The sequence below is a fragment of the Nyctereutes procyonoides genome, unplaced genomic scaffold (genome assembly GCF_905146905.1).
Source record: "Nyctereutes procyonoides isolate TBG_1078 unplaced genomic scaffold, NYPRO_anot_genome, whole genome shotgun sequence".
Lineage (NCBI taxonomy): Eukaryota > Metazoa > Chordata > Mammalia > Carnivora > Canidae > Nyctereutes > Nyctereutes procyonoides.
Window position 1 is genome coordinate 217,982 of NW_026575155.1, and position 16,094 is coordinate 234,075.

A 16,094-nucleotide genomic window follows, 5' to 3' on the forward strand; every position below is an offset into this window, starting at 1 on the left:
TGCTTCAACCTGTGCCTGTGTCTCTGCCTCTCTCTCTGTCTCTCATGAATAAATAAATAAAATCTTTTAAAAATTAAAAAAAAAAGAAAAGAGACTATGAGATGAAAATCAGATGAACTCTGCCTTCATGGGGTCCACAGTCTATTACTGGTGACCGATTGGGACCAATTGAGTTTAAAGTCCCAGCTGTGATGCCAGAAAAGAAGGGGGGGGGTGAGAGCTTGCAATAGTAGGATTTGATCCAATCAGGAAGGGCAGGGAAGTTTCCTAGGGAAATTGCAATTTAGCAGAGACAGAAGGATGAATAGGCCTTGATCAGAGGAGACAGAGGTATATGGAAGCTGTGCACATAAATGGGTAATAAGCACATTGAGTCTAGAGTGAGCCAGGTGCTATTCTAAACCTTACTCTACCACCCACAGGCTTTTGTGGTTCTGGCCTGTAGCTCAATGTCTCTGTCCCAATGACCTCACCTATAAAACAGACATAATAGCTTTCCTTATTTAACATGATTATTATGAGAGCTAAAATAGCCAAAATGAAAAGAGCTTAGCACAATGGCCTACTACTTGGAAAATTTTTAATAGATGCTAGATAACACCAAAAGTAGGGGAGAAAAGAATGAAGATACAAGTGCAAAGAGGGAGCAGTGTATGCAAAGGCCCTGTGGGAGCATGGTAACAAAAAGGGAAGGAAGCCATGTTGGTCAATCTGCTTTTATCCTGAAAGCTGCTAGAAGCCACTGAAGGATTTAAGCAGTGAGCATTCCATGATCTCCATAATTCTCCCTCACAACCTTGGTGCCATAGCCTTACCTGCCAACTCTCATTCTCTAGCACTTGTCACAAGGCCTTCACATATGACGCTTCCTCATCATAGGCTGTACTTTACACCTGTCTCCTCCTACCTCCTTCAAATTTTAGGCTAAGTGTCATTCCATCAGAGAATCCTTCCCTTACCTCCCAACCAGGCAAAGCCTTATTGATAGCTCCCCTAGCATGCCAGCTTGCTTTGCCTGATTGAGGTCTACCGCTTCTACCTACATCTCCAGAGGTGAGACACTGTCTGTCAATGAGCTCCACTGTGTCCCCAAAACCTTAGCACAGTGGTTGGCCTCTAATAGGATTTCATATTAGGTAATGGAAGACAAAAATGTGGGAAGAGAAGGAGGAAGGTTAAAAAAAAAGTGGAGAAAAAAATGAAGTAGGGTGAAGAAGTGATAAAATCAACTCAATTTTAGACTTAATTTTAAAATTAAGTCTATGTACAGATGTTCTAAAATCAGGGAAAACTGATTTGGAGTTTGAGTGATCTAAGCTAGAGATCTGTCCACCAAGAAGTCGTTAGAACTTGCAAGAAAACCAAAGCAAGGAACGGGGAATAGCAGGGCCTTTGAAGATGATGGTTTGGGGTCACTACCTGTATGAATGTGGGCAGATTGCTAAGTCTCTAGGTCTCCTTCAAGAACCAGAGAAGGAAAATACCCTATCATAGCCAGCCACACTTCCAACAGCATGCTTTCCATATGTTCAGGCTGCCTCATACCCAGCTGGTCACCCAGAGTACCCTGAATATCTTTTTCTTCATCCTAGGGGAAGAGAGAAATGCATTCCATTGGAGTCCATCTTTTCAGATACCTTAGCAGTTAAGAACATGAGTCTTGGAAGTCCAACAAACCTGGGAAGTCCAACAAATCTGACTCAGTGATTTCCTAGTTGCCTAGTCCTGAGTCAGGGACTTAATTTTTTTTAAACCTTTCTTCTCCTCTCTAAGATAATAATGGCACCACTTCACAAAGTTGCTTATTAGATAACATTTATGAAGTGCTTTGCACAATGTCAGACATAAGTAGTGCTTAATAAATGTTAACAATTAATACATTATCACTATCTTTAGGATACTGGAGAGCAGAGACCAAAGGAAGAATCACTGAACCTTGCCCAAATTCTTTCAGTATCCTCTCATCTGGGCTCTATTGCCCCAGATCCAATATGTTGAATTAGATGGCAGAGCTCCCTGTAACTCAATGGAGACTTCTTACCTTCCCCACTCACTCTTCAATTAAGGACACATATGAAGTGTAGTCGTTCCAGGCAAGGAGTTCATGGGGAGAAATCAGGTAATGACTTGGGTCAAGTTGTATGCAGAAACGCAAACCTGTTCCAAGCCAATGCAGAAAGATCCATGCTGTTTTGGGGGCTGCATCAAAAAAGGTCATGAGTGTTCACCCCAGGCTTGGTTGTTTCTTCTTGCCATGTGATCTTGAGTAAGTCATTTCACCCTTTGGGTCTCATTATCTATCATCCTTTTTTTAAAGATTATTATTTGAGAGAGAGAGAGAGAGAGAGAGAGAGAGAGAGAGAGAGCAGGGGGAGGGGCAGAGGGAGTAGGGGAAGCAGACTCTTTGCTGTGTGGGGAGCCTGATATGTGGCTCAATGCCAGGATCCTAAAATCATGACCTGAGCCAAAGTCAGATGCTTAACTCACTGAGCCTCCCAGGAGCCCTCATTATCTATCATCTTTAACTGTGACACAAGAAAAAGGAGAATGGAGGAGGGAATGCAGTTGTGAAGTATCTCTAAGTTCTCAAGTTGTCACAATTCCATGGTTATAGACTAACTTGTGCCTGTCCATTCTTTGTTGACTCTAGCAAATGTTGGTTAGATGCTAGCTAGCTCTTCCCCATGTAAATTTCATGTACAAAAAATCATTTTTACATTATCTAATTCTTTATGAAATTGCTAATTATCACTCAACAAAGAAGCCAACCATTGAGTTGATAATAAATGTGCTTTTAAAAAAGAGAGTATTAATAATTTACTGATTGCTGATGAACTTCACTTATTTGGCACATAGGACCTCTGTAGGGTTGTTAAGTCATTTGAGAGCAAAGAATGTGAAAGAAAGATATTCCTGCTTGTAGTAATTAGAACCAGGTCTAATGGAGGGTTTTTTTTTTGTTGTTGTTCATTTGTTTTGTTTTTGTTTTTCTTGGAAGAAAGTTTTGTTATAACATAACTGAAGGAAGATGTCACTTTGGGAGAGTAATGAAGGCTATATGCTGGAGACACTGTGAGTTTCTCTGAATAGGTTTATTTGGCTGGAGAGGGATGTGGTTTGAGCACAAGCCATGAGTATGCTTGTGGGTGTTATCAGAATGAAATGTTGAAATGAGGATTATTCCAGAAAATTATCTGAGGAGATAATAATGAGGGAGAAGTAATGAGGATCCCATTAGTGAAAGACCTTAAATTCTATCCATAGCTTAACATTTCTGGGAGAGACACTTGGGAATTTATGTGGTTCTGGAAATGAAAGACTTTTTTTTTCTTTTCTCTAAATTGCAGAGTGTAGGCACACTTTCCAGCACCTTCTCCACACCCATGAAAAAAATAACCCATCCAACACAGAAATACCAAATCTGAGGTGTTGTGAGAAGTCCCTCAATTTAAACCCAGCCCTTCTCTCCATTGCTTGTTTTAGGAAATGTGCCTTGACACCTCCTCAACATTACCTTGAATTCAGAATTGGAGTGGATGGAAAGAATTTTAAAAATGGTACGATGTCCTAAAGTACCAAATCCCCATTTATGTTGACCTGACAAAACTGTTTATAGTGGCAGAATGATTGCAACATATGGAAAGAGAGGGAGCCCAATATGATCACAGAGAGTAGAAGCCAGTTGGAGGCACTCCCTTTATTTCCTCTCTACTCCTCCCTACAAGCTGCCCCATGCTGCCTGGGGCAGGGATTCCTACTAGCAGAACAAACACGAAACCAACTCCCAACCACTTGCCAATGAAGTAGTATTAACTATCGCTATTCCTTTCATCATCAGGCTGGTGTTTGTAAGCATTTCATTATTTGTGTTTATCTTAATGTACTAGTTTTATACCTCATTAAGTACAGAACACATGTCTCTAAAGTTTTTTTCTACAAGTTTTTTGGAGGCTTGCTTTCTCTATTGTCCAAGTGGTCAATGCCCTTATAGTTGCTAACTGCCTGAGAAATTCTCCATCCCCTTTTTGGCAGGTGATGCTGGAGACACCTCCACCTTTGCTCCTCTTTCTCTTCCATTTCTCTCACACTTTCGGACTGCTCCTGTCTGTGTTCTTTCTCTAGGTCTTCTTTTGTTTTAATTTTGTAACTGCATTTTGCTTTTTTTTTTTTTAGAGCAGTTTTAGGTTCACAGCAAAATGAAGCAGAAGGTTAGAGACTTCCCATACATCCTCCCCCATTATCAGAATGGTATGTTTGTTAAATTTGTAAACCTACATCGACACATCATAATCACCCAGAGTCTGCAGTTTACATTATAGCTCACTCCCGATGTTGTATACCCTATGGGTTTGGACAAATATATATTGACATGTATTCACTACTGTAGTATAATATTAGAGTAGTTTCACTATCCTAAAAATTCTCTATTCCACCTATACATCCCTCTGTTTCCCCTAATTCCTGGAAACCACTGAATTTTTTGCTGCCTCCATAATTTTGATTTTTTTCTATGCTGCTATTGAGAACATCAAATATGGCTAGTGTGACTAGAGAACTGAATTTTAAATTTAACTGAATTCAAATCTACATAGCCACATGGATCTAGAGGCTACCATATTTCACAGCACAATTCTAAAACATGGATTTTCTTTTTCTTCATCTTCTTTTTTTTTTTTTAACCTACCCTGGAGTTTTCAGAAGTTAACTCCAGAATAAGGTCTAGAGTCTGTAGTATGGCACTGAATGACCCTCATAATCGAATCCCCTTTTCAGGTCTTGCCACCTCCTCTGTACCAATCCTACATATAAGCTGGCACTGTAGAACATTGCTCTACCTTTAGGTACATTAGCCATAATTTTTAGATCTCCCAGCTTTTGATCCTGCTCTTCCCTCTGTGTAGAATGTCCTTTGCTCATCTTGTGCCTTCCAAAATCTGTAACTTTCCATGCCTAATGAAGCACACCCTCCAACAGAGGAACATCCCCTTATCCTTGACCTTGAACAGGCCATTAGAATCTCTCAGCCCCGTTTTCTCATCTGCAAAGTGAGAATAATATTTCTCTCCCTTACAGAGTTCTTGGGGGATTAGATTAGCACTATCCAGACTCCACCACTGAGAAAGCACTCAATAAAAACTGCTGTTACTTTTTCCTGTTCTCCCACAACACTTATCATGTGGTATTAGAGGTCTTTCCAGATGGGACTCTCTCTCTTTCTCTCTCTCAAGACTAGGAGGTCATTACCAGCAAAGACTCAATCTTGTTCAACATTGTACACCAGCATCCAGCACAATGTAGCTATTTGACAAATGCTTTAACTGGATGACAAATGATGGAGTGAACCAATTATTCACATACGATGTCACGGAATAATAATAAAAAATTACCCCCTTTTTAATGTGTGTATCTTTAGGGAGGAGCAAAAGAGATATATAGCGGCAAGAATGAGAAAAGAGAACGCCAACAACTTCTCTCGTAAAGCATTCCATTTTCCTGGTTCCTGCCCAGAAAATTGTTTAAATTTGTGTGTCCCTTCTCCTTGCTTGACTGGAGTATGGCTCTAACGTTTTGGCCATTTTGACTTCCCGGGTCCTCGGCCCCTCCCTGCCTTGGGCATCAAGCTTCCATCACTGTCACCAAGGAAACAGCAGGGATGTCTCATTCCTTCCTCACAGCTCTGCATATCTCAACTCTGGTCGCCTTTGTCCAGTGAGCTGAATTCTTCATGTGCTCCCCCCTAAATCAACTGTCTTCTATTCAGTCCTTTATCCATTAGTCTGCCTTTTAAAAAATAATAATAATAATTTAAAAAGAAGCCTGATGCATAGCAATTTCTTCTCTTGGGAATGGTCTTTTCCCGGACCTGTCACTATTCTTGAATGCACCAGACATTTTCGGTGCCTAGGAGCAAATAACAAAAATTGCCTGTTTAGCCCTTGGAGTGTGTGCAAGTCGAAGTGTGGGTCACTTTTAAAGCAGGCAACGGAGCATTCATAATGGGTTTCCCTTTTAAAAGCACAGCAGACCAAAAATAAACCTGACAAAGGGCAGCTGTGGAGTTTTAACACGTGGAGAACTCCACAGGCAGCAGTTATGTAACTGGAAAGAGACGTGATAAATATTTCACGCCGCTGGATGAACTTCCAACTCGGACACGCGAAAAGCAAAGAGCAGCAAAACGCACCTTGACTCTCGGAGCAGCAAAGAGCTCGCGCAGAGGAGGGGCCCAGGCTGCGGCCGGAATCCGAGCCCTGCCCTCCGGCGCGAGTCTCCATGGCTTTCTCTTCTTCCCTCCCGCGCCCAAGGCGGAGCCGGCGAACCCCATCTCCCCCCCCCCAGCGCCTCCCCCCGCAGCTTCGCCAGTTGGCCAGAAATTTTCCAAAAATCTCCACCCCCCTAGGCTGAAAACCCAGAAAGTTTTGTGCCAGGGGGAAGGAGGAGAGGAGTTGGAGCGAGGCGGGCGGAGCTGCCCCCCCGCGGCCCCCGCAGCCCGCGCGCCCGGGCTCCTCGCCCCGGGGACAGCTGGCAGCCCCGCGCCCCGCCAGACACAAAGCCGCTCGGGGCCCGCGGCGCAGGGGCGGGGGCGCCCCCGGGGCTTCCCTTCCGCCGCTCGCCTCCTCCGGCGCCCTCATTAGGACCCAGCCCACACCTCGCCTGCATCCTCCGCCCTCCCCCCCACCCCGCCCCACCCCGTCCCAGCCCGCCCCAGCCCGCCCCCCAGGAGGGAACAGCCCAGACCCCCGCGCTCCCCCTTCCCAGCCCTCGGGCAGGCCACACCTGCCCCCAGGCTGCCCCCCCCCGGCCGGGCACCGACCCCCCTCCCGCGTCTCTCCTCCGCTCCCGCCCCCAGAAGTTCAGGGGCCCCCGCCCGGCCTCCCCGCCTCCGAGGAGCCTCCAGCTCGGACCCCGCGAAGATGGCGAGGAGGAGCCGCCACCGCCTCCTCCTGCTGCTGCTGCGCTACCTGGTGGTCGCGCTGGGCTGTAAGTTGCTGGGGTACCCCCACGCCTCCCCCACCCGGCCGCACCCCGACCTGCGGCCCCCGCGCCCGCCGAGCGCTGTCCCCGCGGCCCGGGCGCCCGAGCGGGAATCGGGGTGCGGGCGGGCGTGGGGGGCGGCGCGGGGTCCATCGGTTTATCGTATTGTGTCCATTCGGGTTAGAGAAGATGAAAAGAGGCCACAGTCTGACCTTCTTTCAAAGTTGGGGTAAGTTTTCAAAGACGCAGGCACGCGAACTGAATGCACAACTCACTAGGACCGGTCCTCCTCTAAGATGCTGAGACCTCAAGGTGGCATCACGGGGGGGGGGGGGGCGGCCCCCCGCCAAGTACCAGCGGACGGGGCACGGTTGGGGCTGCCTCGCTTCGAGGACGGGAGGCGGCGCGCTGGTGGGGCGGGCAGGGGGCCGGGGGGGGGGGAGCCCGCAGTACTGGTAGCCTCTCCACCTGCACGTCTCTATCCAGTTAGGGACGCTGTGTCCCCGGGGGACGTGCCCCCCAGGGATTGTTAGAAAGAGGCTGAAGCTGAATGAACCAGGAGCGGGGGGACGTCCCAAAGCCCATCTCACCGGGGTGGTTCCAGACAGGATTTTCGCAGATTCTGAGCTCATGAGATTTCAAATCTCACTGAACGTTCAAACGTTCATGGGAACGTTTCCTATTATTTTGTTTCCTTCGCGTTAACTTTTTAGGAAAATGAAGGAAATCGAACTAGATCTTAGGCACTTAGGCAGTGAAGACCCCCTTTTCTATTGTTTTTCGTTTTTCCTTCTCTCTCTCTCTCTCTCTTTTTAATAGAAGAGGTTATTATTGTTGCTATCCAAGCCCAGGCAATATTTAACATAAGCCGCCGGATGAGCGTCTAATACCAAAATACAATGACTTTTTCCTCACGCACGCTCTTGCTGCACAAGAGAGTATCGCAGAACCCAACGTGGTGTGAGCTTTGTACCTTAATGGGGGAGGAAGGTGCAAGTTGTCCCAGTGAAGGGGCATGTGCTGACCTATGCTATAGAAAATCAAACCAGGAATCGAGGCTTCACAATAAAACCATTCTGCAGTTTTGAAGTTGGTATCATGTTGAACACACAGAGGGGGGGAAAATGCAGTAATGGTAAAGGACAACAGAGAGACAGGCTGGAGGAATTGTCACTGAACTGTTGGGAAAGTGGGGTGTTTCGCTGACGATCCTAAATTTCAAATTAAAAAAGACTGACTTTAGAATTGTCACTAATGAAAAACAGAGAAAATGGTTTTACTCTGCTATTCTTATTCAGTGATCAAAATAGAAACAATACACCCGCAGTTTGGATGTGTAGGGAAGAAATAACCAAGAGGCAAACACGGGCTTAGATGAATGGGCAGAAAAACCTCTCGTTCAGACTTCAGGTAAATCTAATCAGTGTCTCTTCTAACCCTCACTCCTAGGGGGAAGAGTTTGGGAGTGTGCATAGACCTTTTCTGTGTTGTTCCCCGGGATGCCACAAGGTCTGGCATTGCAAGAATGTTTTCTTTTCTTTTCTTTTCTTTTTTTCAAATAAACTTAGTTATTCTATGATAGTAGATTTGAGGAAATATTGTGAAGATAGTATGGGGGTATATATGTCCCATATATACCACATCCACCTTCTCCTTTTATTAATATTTTGTTAGTATGTATGATACATGTGTCATAATTAATGAAATATTGGTATGTTATTATTATGAACTAAATATTTTATTTAGAACTCCATATTTTATTCGAATTTCCTTCATTTTTACCTGATGTCCTTTTTTATTTCAGGATCTCATCCAGGATACTATATTACATTTAGCAGCCCTGCCTCCTTAGGCTCCTCTTAGCTGTCACAGTTCCTCAGACTTCCCTTGTTTTTTATTACCTTGTCAAGTTTGAGGAGTACTGATGAAGTATTTTATTGAATGTCCCTTAACTGATTTTTTTTAATGTTTTCTCTAGATCCTATATCAGTATGGGCTTATGAATATTTATTTTATACTTTGGATTTATAGTTCAATGTGATTTTATTTATTTTAGTACTGAAATGCTTCCAGCTTTGGCCACTGGGAGTTCTAGTGGTTTCTGTATCCTCTGACATACCCCCATTGCTATATATATATTTTTTGTTTTGTTTTGTTTTTTGTTTTTAGTGCTTCTTACTTTCTGGTAACACAGAATGCTTCAGGCTGGTCTTGTATATTTCCTGCTCCAGGCCTAGGTTGGCCATTTCTCCAAAGAGCCCTGGTTCCTTTTATTGGAGAATGGTGTTAGAAACCAAGATGTACGTCTACCGCCATAGCACTCTGAACAAGCCTTGTCTTATCTGCTCTTGGAAGCTAAGCAGGGTCAGGCCTAGTTAGTACTTGGATGGGAGAAACCAAGGTGTAGGCGTCATTGAAGAGTGTTATTGAAAAACAAGAATGTTTTTCAGGGCTAAGTTTCACTCCACAGTCCTATTTGTGATTTGTCTACTCAGGTTTCATGTTGAGATCCAAAAACAGTACTATGGACTTTCTTGAATATTCTCTTTTTAAGTTCTCAGCAAATGCATGAGACAGAACATATCTTCAACTTACAGTTCATGACCCTCAAGGCTCAAGCAACATCATTTATGGAGACTGGAAAGAATGGAACTGGGATTTGAAGATCTGAGAATTTGTTCCATAGATAATTGGACTTCTCTCTTTTTCTAGCTGAGCACTTAACCCTTTCCACTATCTTCATTCAAAATTCAAAAAAAAAAGACTGTGGATTTCTTATTCTCTAATTACAGACTCCTCTTTTTAATATCCATCCCAAATATAACTGTACCACCCTTTTGTCCTGATCCTATTATATATAATACCATACCTATTCCATTCTTTCCTTTTATTTTTATTTGTCCATATTCTTATTTCTTTCTTAGTAGTTTGGAAGACTTTTGTAGTCGCTGCTGCCGCCATTATTTGGACTATGAGTTCAGTGTACCTTTTGAAATATGGACATTTACTTGTGTGTTTAGTGAAACTATATTTTTGTTTACCATTAAAATGGGAACTCCATGAGGGAAGGAATTTCTTTATAGTTGCTCCCCACTGTATGTACAGTGCTAAGCAAAGTGCCTGATGAATGGTAGGTGTAAATAGATACCTGTTGATCAGATAGGAAGGGAATGAGGTGCAGTATGTGGAAGAAATGGATGGGTGGAATCAATAATTGCAATATAAATCATGACGCCCTAACTAATGCCAAAGAGGTGAGGTGTCAGATTTCTCTGAGGTGACATTTAAGCCAAGCAGTTAAATGTTAATGAGAGCAGTGTGCTGTTCTTGACACTACCTGGCTGGTAGCAGTTGGTCTTCAAATCTGGACTGGAACCCAAGCCAGGCCTCTTGGCCTGAGTCTGTAATATTTCATCAACTGATAAGGACTGTGGAGGAGGGAGAAGTCAGATCTTCTGCAAAATCACAAAGTTCTGCCCCAGTAGTGGAACTGACCCAAAAGAGCACTCCAGGGAACCAGTGCCAGGAAAATTCTGCCCTCTGTAAACATTGTTAAGAACAAAGCATCATCTGCAGAGAACAAGTTCCATCCTGGCATGATCTTAATTATCCGATGAAAATAAAGGTCAGGTTGGGCTTACTGGTAGACCTGATAACGGTTTTAAAAGTGAAACAGAAATGGCCTTCAAAGGGAAGAAGTCTAAAACAAAAAATCAGCATAAAGAGAAAAGTAAATTCCTTAAGACTGAAAATATTCATTATCCTTCCACCAAAGCAGTTTAATGAGAGGAGCCTCTGTGCATTTACATATGTTTGCTCTACCCATGGTTTCTGTAGAGAAGATGTTTTGAACTCTGGAGGCTAGAGCCACTGTACTGAAGTTGAGCCAGAAGAAATCTGTATAGGCCATTATTTAAAATAACCTTTTCATCCCATAACACTGCTGAGTCAGTACTCCAGTATACCTGTGTTGCCACATTGATGCTTTGAGGAAGATGAAGGTGAAGACAGAAAAGGGGAATCAGAATCTAGGTCAAGTCTTTCTTTGGCAGAAGCAGAGAAAGAAAACACTGGGTACTGTTTTCTTGGGAGGTGTTACTGTTCACATGACCAGAACTCAGAAAAACAATCCAACTGTATGAGTTTTCCTATCGCTGCAGAAACAAATTACCACAAATTTAATACAACACAGATTTATTATCTGAAAGTTCTAGAGGCCAGAAATCTGAAGTAGGTCTCACTTGGCTCGAATCAAAGTATGGGAAGGGCAGCTATCTTCTGGAGGTTCCAGGGGAAAACCAGCTGTTTTTCCAGCTTCTAGAAGCCATTGGCTCGGGGCCCTGTCCCTCCAGCTTCAAAGTCAGTGGTGCCAGGCTGCCATAAATCTTGTTCTCTCTTTTCTACCTCCCTCTTCCACTTACAAGGGCTGTTATATTTACATTGGGCCTACCCAGGTAATCCAGGATTATCTTTCCATCCCAAAGTTAGCTGGGTTAGCAGCTTCAATTCTATTTACAACCTTAATTCATATTTACCATGTAAGGTAACGTGTTTATAGGTTCCTGGGGTTAGGATGTAGACATCTCTGGGAAACTATCACCCCAACCAAAATTAGGGTGTGCCCAGTAATATGTAATCAGCCTTGTAGCCAAGAATATTCTAGATCCCATGGAGTGACCACAACTTTTACCTTTAAATTATAATTTATAGTGATAGAAAACTGTATTTTTTGAGTTGTATTTCAGATCACAGAGTGTAGCAGTAAAGAACATGTACTCTGTTGCTGAGTTCTGTGTGCACTTACCAGCTAACTGATCTGGTATGAGCTATTTGGTCTCTGTGTGTCAGTTTACCCATCTGTAATGGTGATAATCCCAATAATAGATTTACTTTGTAGAGACGTAGGGAGAATTAAATGTGTACACATGTCTAGCACACTTAGAAAACTTGTACTGTTGTTGTTGATAACATTTGGGGGTGGTGGAGTTAAATATTCATATAATCATTTATGATGGATTTCCTACAGTTATGAGGGTCCTATCCAAACACAGATAATGAGCTGTTTCACAAGTTTATTCTAGTTTAAACAGTTTTATTTACTTTTATTATTTAAAGATTTTATTTTGAAATATATTTTTAAAGTTTTATTACAGAATACTCATGCATGTATATCTGTAGCTACCTGTCTATCTACATGAAAAGAATATGCTAGACAAATAAAGGAGTGGGGAGACCATTTCGGATATGGAGGGAACAGTGTTGCACAGAGATACTTGGGGAAAAGCAAGCAGGGAATGGAAGAAGTTCCGTATGGCCAGAGCATGGAGGACAGGGGAGGATGAAAGGTCCCCGCCAGGTGGAAAGAGGGCCTTGTGGGTCATATCTAGGATTTTGAATTTATCCTAAAGACTAGGAGAAGCCATTGAAGGCTTTTTAAACACTGAGTATCAGTTAGATTTGCCTTTCAAAGAGAACACAGTGGATGGAAGTGTGGAGAATGGGCAGGATGGGTGGGTGGGATGTTGAAGTGGGGAGCCCAGTGAGATGCTATTGGAGTGGTCCAGGCTACTTCTTAAGTAATAGGAAGTATTTTCTGTGGCTCATTGAAATATGTATATGCACATATATGATTAGACATTTATATTCACCCACAGGAAATTGTTTTGTATCTGAAATGTAGTTAGTTAAATTTAATCAGGGATTTGAGAAAAATGGTGCTTTGGTTTTTAAGGAGTTTTTAAAAATTGTGTACACTGCAAATATTTCCAGCTTCCTGTTCAGTTCCCAACATCTAAACATGAAACTTTGGGGCCACTATTTATCCTCTTTCAGTATTATTCTCTTTCCCACCCCTGGTTTTGTCTTCCCTTGGTATTGTTTTACCTGTTTCCCATGTGGCTATCCCTAGGCGGGTGATTAGATTGGATTTGATGGGGAAAAAGAGTGGCCCTCTGTATTACTAAGTGTGTGAGGGTGTGCATGTATGAGAGATGCAGAGAGATAGAGGGATAGAGGTGGAGAGAGAAGGAGGAGAGAGGGACCAAAGGAGAGAAAGAGGAAGAAAGAGTATGCTCAAATGAATGCTTGCTACCAGGACCACAGACTCCTGCTCTTGGAATCTTCAGGCAGTGAAGGGGCTGGAAATGTTTGCCACATTTTACGAACAGAGAAGCAAAGAACCACTGGACCTAGTCCCATGAAAGTGTTTCAAGAGCTATTCTCTTAGCTCTCCACTGTCTTGGCTCAAACAGTACTAAGCAAGAATCTTTGTGATCTTTTTTTTTTCTTTTTAAGATTTATTTATTTTTTTTTGGGGGGGGGGAGAGAGAGTAAGAATCCCCAACCAGACTCCCCACTGAGCGTAGAGGCTGACACAGGATCCTGAGATCATGACCTTAGTTGAAATCATGAGGAGATGCTTAACCAACTGAGCCTCCCAGGCACCTCAAGAATCCTTGTGATCTTAACAGATGGGAGTTTTAGTTCTTAACTGAAGAATTTTGCCTTTTTCTCTCACTTTCTTATGTCATTATGTCAGTTTTTATTTGTTAGATTTTCTGTTTCATTTGGGTTTCCAAAATTTTTCACAGGGAGAGTTTGGGACTGAGTTGTTTTTAAACTGGTAAAGAGTGAAAAAGCCTAATCTGGTCTTTCTCCTTTATTCTAGGCATTCCCAGTTCACTTATTCTCCTTTTGTCAAAGCAGTCACTTGCTGTTTTCAGTTTTAGTTTTGCTCACACTGTAAAAACTTGTTAAATACTTCAAGGGCATAATCAGAGACAAAAGTAGATCATTGTTGAATGCATTTACTTATACATTTAACTAAAAACAGGGTATGTATAGGGTAAATTCCAATAGTACAGAAATGAAAAACAACTCCTCTGACTTTTATTCTACTCCTTACAGATAACTCACTCTTAAGTTTTTTTGCATATAGTTCCAGAAAAATTGGGGGGGAAATATAGTTCCAGCTTATAGGAGCATACCTGTATAGTTTCTTTAAAACTAAAAATCAGGGGCACCTGGTTGGCTCAGGTTGTGATTCCAGGGTCCTGGGATCAAGTCCCACATCGGGCTCCCTGGGGGGAGTCTGCTTCTCCCTCTGCCTATGTCTCTGCCTCTCTCTGTGTCTCTCATGAATAAATAAATAAAATCTTAAAACACACACACACTAAAAATAAAAATTTACTATGCTTATTGTTCTGCACCTTCCAACAAATCAAATCATATTATATATGATACTCTGTGCCTTCCTGCAGAAATATATTTAGTTTTTATTTTTTTTAAAGATTTACTTATTTATATTAGAGAGAAAGAGAGAGAGCACGTGAGTGGGGAAAGGGGCAGAGGGAGAGATTCTCCAAGGCCCCGTGCGGACTCCCTCCTGAGTGCAAAGCTTGGGGGTGGGTGGAGGGGCTTGATCCCACATCCCATGAGATCTTGCCCTGAGCTAAACCAAGAGACAGAAGCTTAACCAACTGAGCCACCCAGGCACCCCATGCAAAAATTTTATTTTTACTAGTAAATTAAGCCACAACCCAGAGCTCTGTCTCACAGACAGGACTCATGGTAACATCTTGCAGAGGCCTTTAAAATCCTTAAGCCAAAGTGCAGCAGGGGCTACCTTCTAGTTAAAACCAACAAAAGTAAGTAGGGAAACAAAATGAATATAACAAAACAGAAGGACATAAACTCCCAAACCAGTGACCAAATCTAGAAAGGAGAAAATTCCAACTCGGATACTGCGGGAAAAAAAGCCCAAAGTAGAGGGTAAGGGGGCCAACGCCCAGAGAAGACCGACACCAGCAGCGGCTGAGACTTAGGGACAAGTGCAAGCTGATGCTATTTTGAAAGGAGACCAAAGAAGAAGTAATGACCGCAAATAAAAAGGGAACATGTTGAACTGCTGGGAAAGTGCTAAATTTGAAAAGGAAGAATTGTGCTAATGTTTATATATATATATATAAAAAATGCTCTACAGGCACTTTAAAATAGGAATGGATTCTAATCAGAAGTTGAGCTCCTACCGTGGAATAAATGATAACTCAGGAGTCTGTTTGTCCAATAATCTAAACATGCAGTCAGCTATGTCATTAAAAAATGGGATAAAGGGGTGCCTCGGACGAAGGCTTAGGATGAAGGCTTAGTCAGTTAAGCTAAACGTCTGCCTTCATGCTCAGGTCAGGATCCCAGCGTCCTGGGATGAAGCTGGTTGGGCTCCCTGCTCAGTGGGGAGCCTGCTTCTCTCTCACACTGTTTGCCCTGCCCCCTGGCTTATGCTTGGGCTCTCTCTCTTTCTCTGTGTCAAATAAATAAATAGAATCTTTTTTTAAAATGGGATAAAAATTGTACCTAAGCTGATGGGAGCTGTGGATCATTGTACTTTGGCCCCAAACAATGCTTTTGGTCCCAGAACAAGTCAGATGCTTTTGCACCCTGTGTGGGTGTGTGTTAAGGGAGTGAACTACTATTTTAGATAAAATGTTTTAGACAATGTTTCTCCTTCCCAGCCATTTTCTCTGCTGTTGTGTTATCATTGTTGAAATTTTCTCCATGTGCCAAATGCAATTACTCCCTGAAGATCTAACCCGCTCTTCTCTCTCTCTCTCTCTCTCTCTCTCTCTCTTTTAAATGATTTTACTTATCTCCTTGAGAAAGAGAGAGCACAAGCAGGGGAAGGGATAGAGGGAGCGGGGGAAACAGACTCCCAGATAAATAGGGAGCCAGATGCCGGGCTCGATCCCAGGACCCTGGGACCATGACCCAAGCCAAAGACAGATGCCTAAGCCACCCAGGTGCCCCAAATACCTTCTCTTAATCCTCCCCAGCTCATCCATTCCTCAGAGCCAAAGTCTACCACATATTATTATACTCCTGGTGCTCTTGGTATGTTCCTGCTTCCCTTACAGTACTTATTGGGCCACTGCTAACTGTGTTTACATGTGCTTCTCTCTGGATTGCCAGTTTGTCAAGGACAGAGACAATACATCATTGTGTCTAGCACCTAGAATCATGCCTGGCACATGATGATTCTCTGATAGTTCATTGAATAGAAGGGAGTAACCTGGAATTTAATGTTTATTTGTTTCTTAGCCTCCTAAAATTACATTTTAATACTA

At 43.0% G+C, this 16,094-nt stretch overlaps 1 protein-coding gene across 2 annotated transcripts in view; it reads left to right on the top strand.

Annotated features, from left to right (window-relative positions):
* The first annotated feature begins 6,786 nt into the window (after positions 1 to 6,786).
* Positions 6,787 to 16,094, top strand: part of JAM2 (junctional adhesion molecule 2) — a 59,959-nt gene continuing 50,651 nt past the window's right edge. Inside the window, exon 1 of one of the 2 annotated variants that reach the window (XM_055313408.1) lies at positions 6,787 to 6,981. In XM_055313408.1, coding sequence (XP_055169383.1) covers positions 6,915 to 6,981 — 67 coding nt within the window. In that variant the 5' untranslated portion in view covers positions 6,787 to 6,914. Of the gene's footprint in view, positions 6,982 to 7,037; positions 7,205 to 16,094 lie in introns of those variants that run through there. The other variant, XM_055313409.1, reaches the window with a different exon arrangement.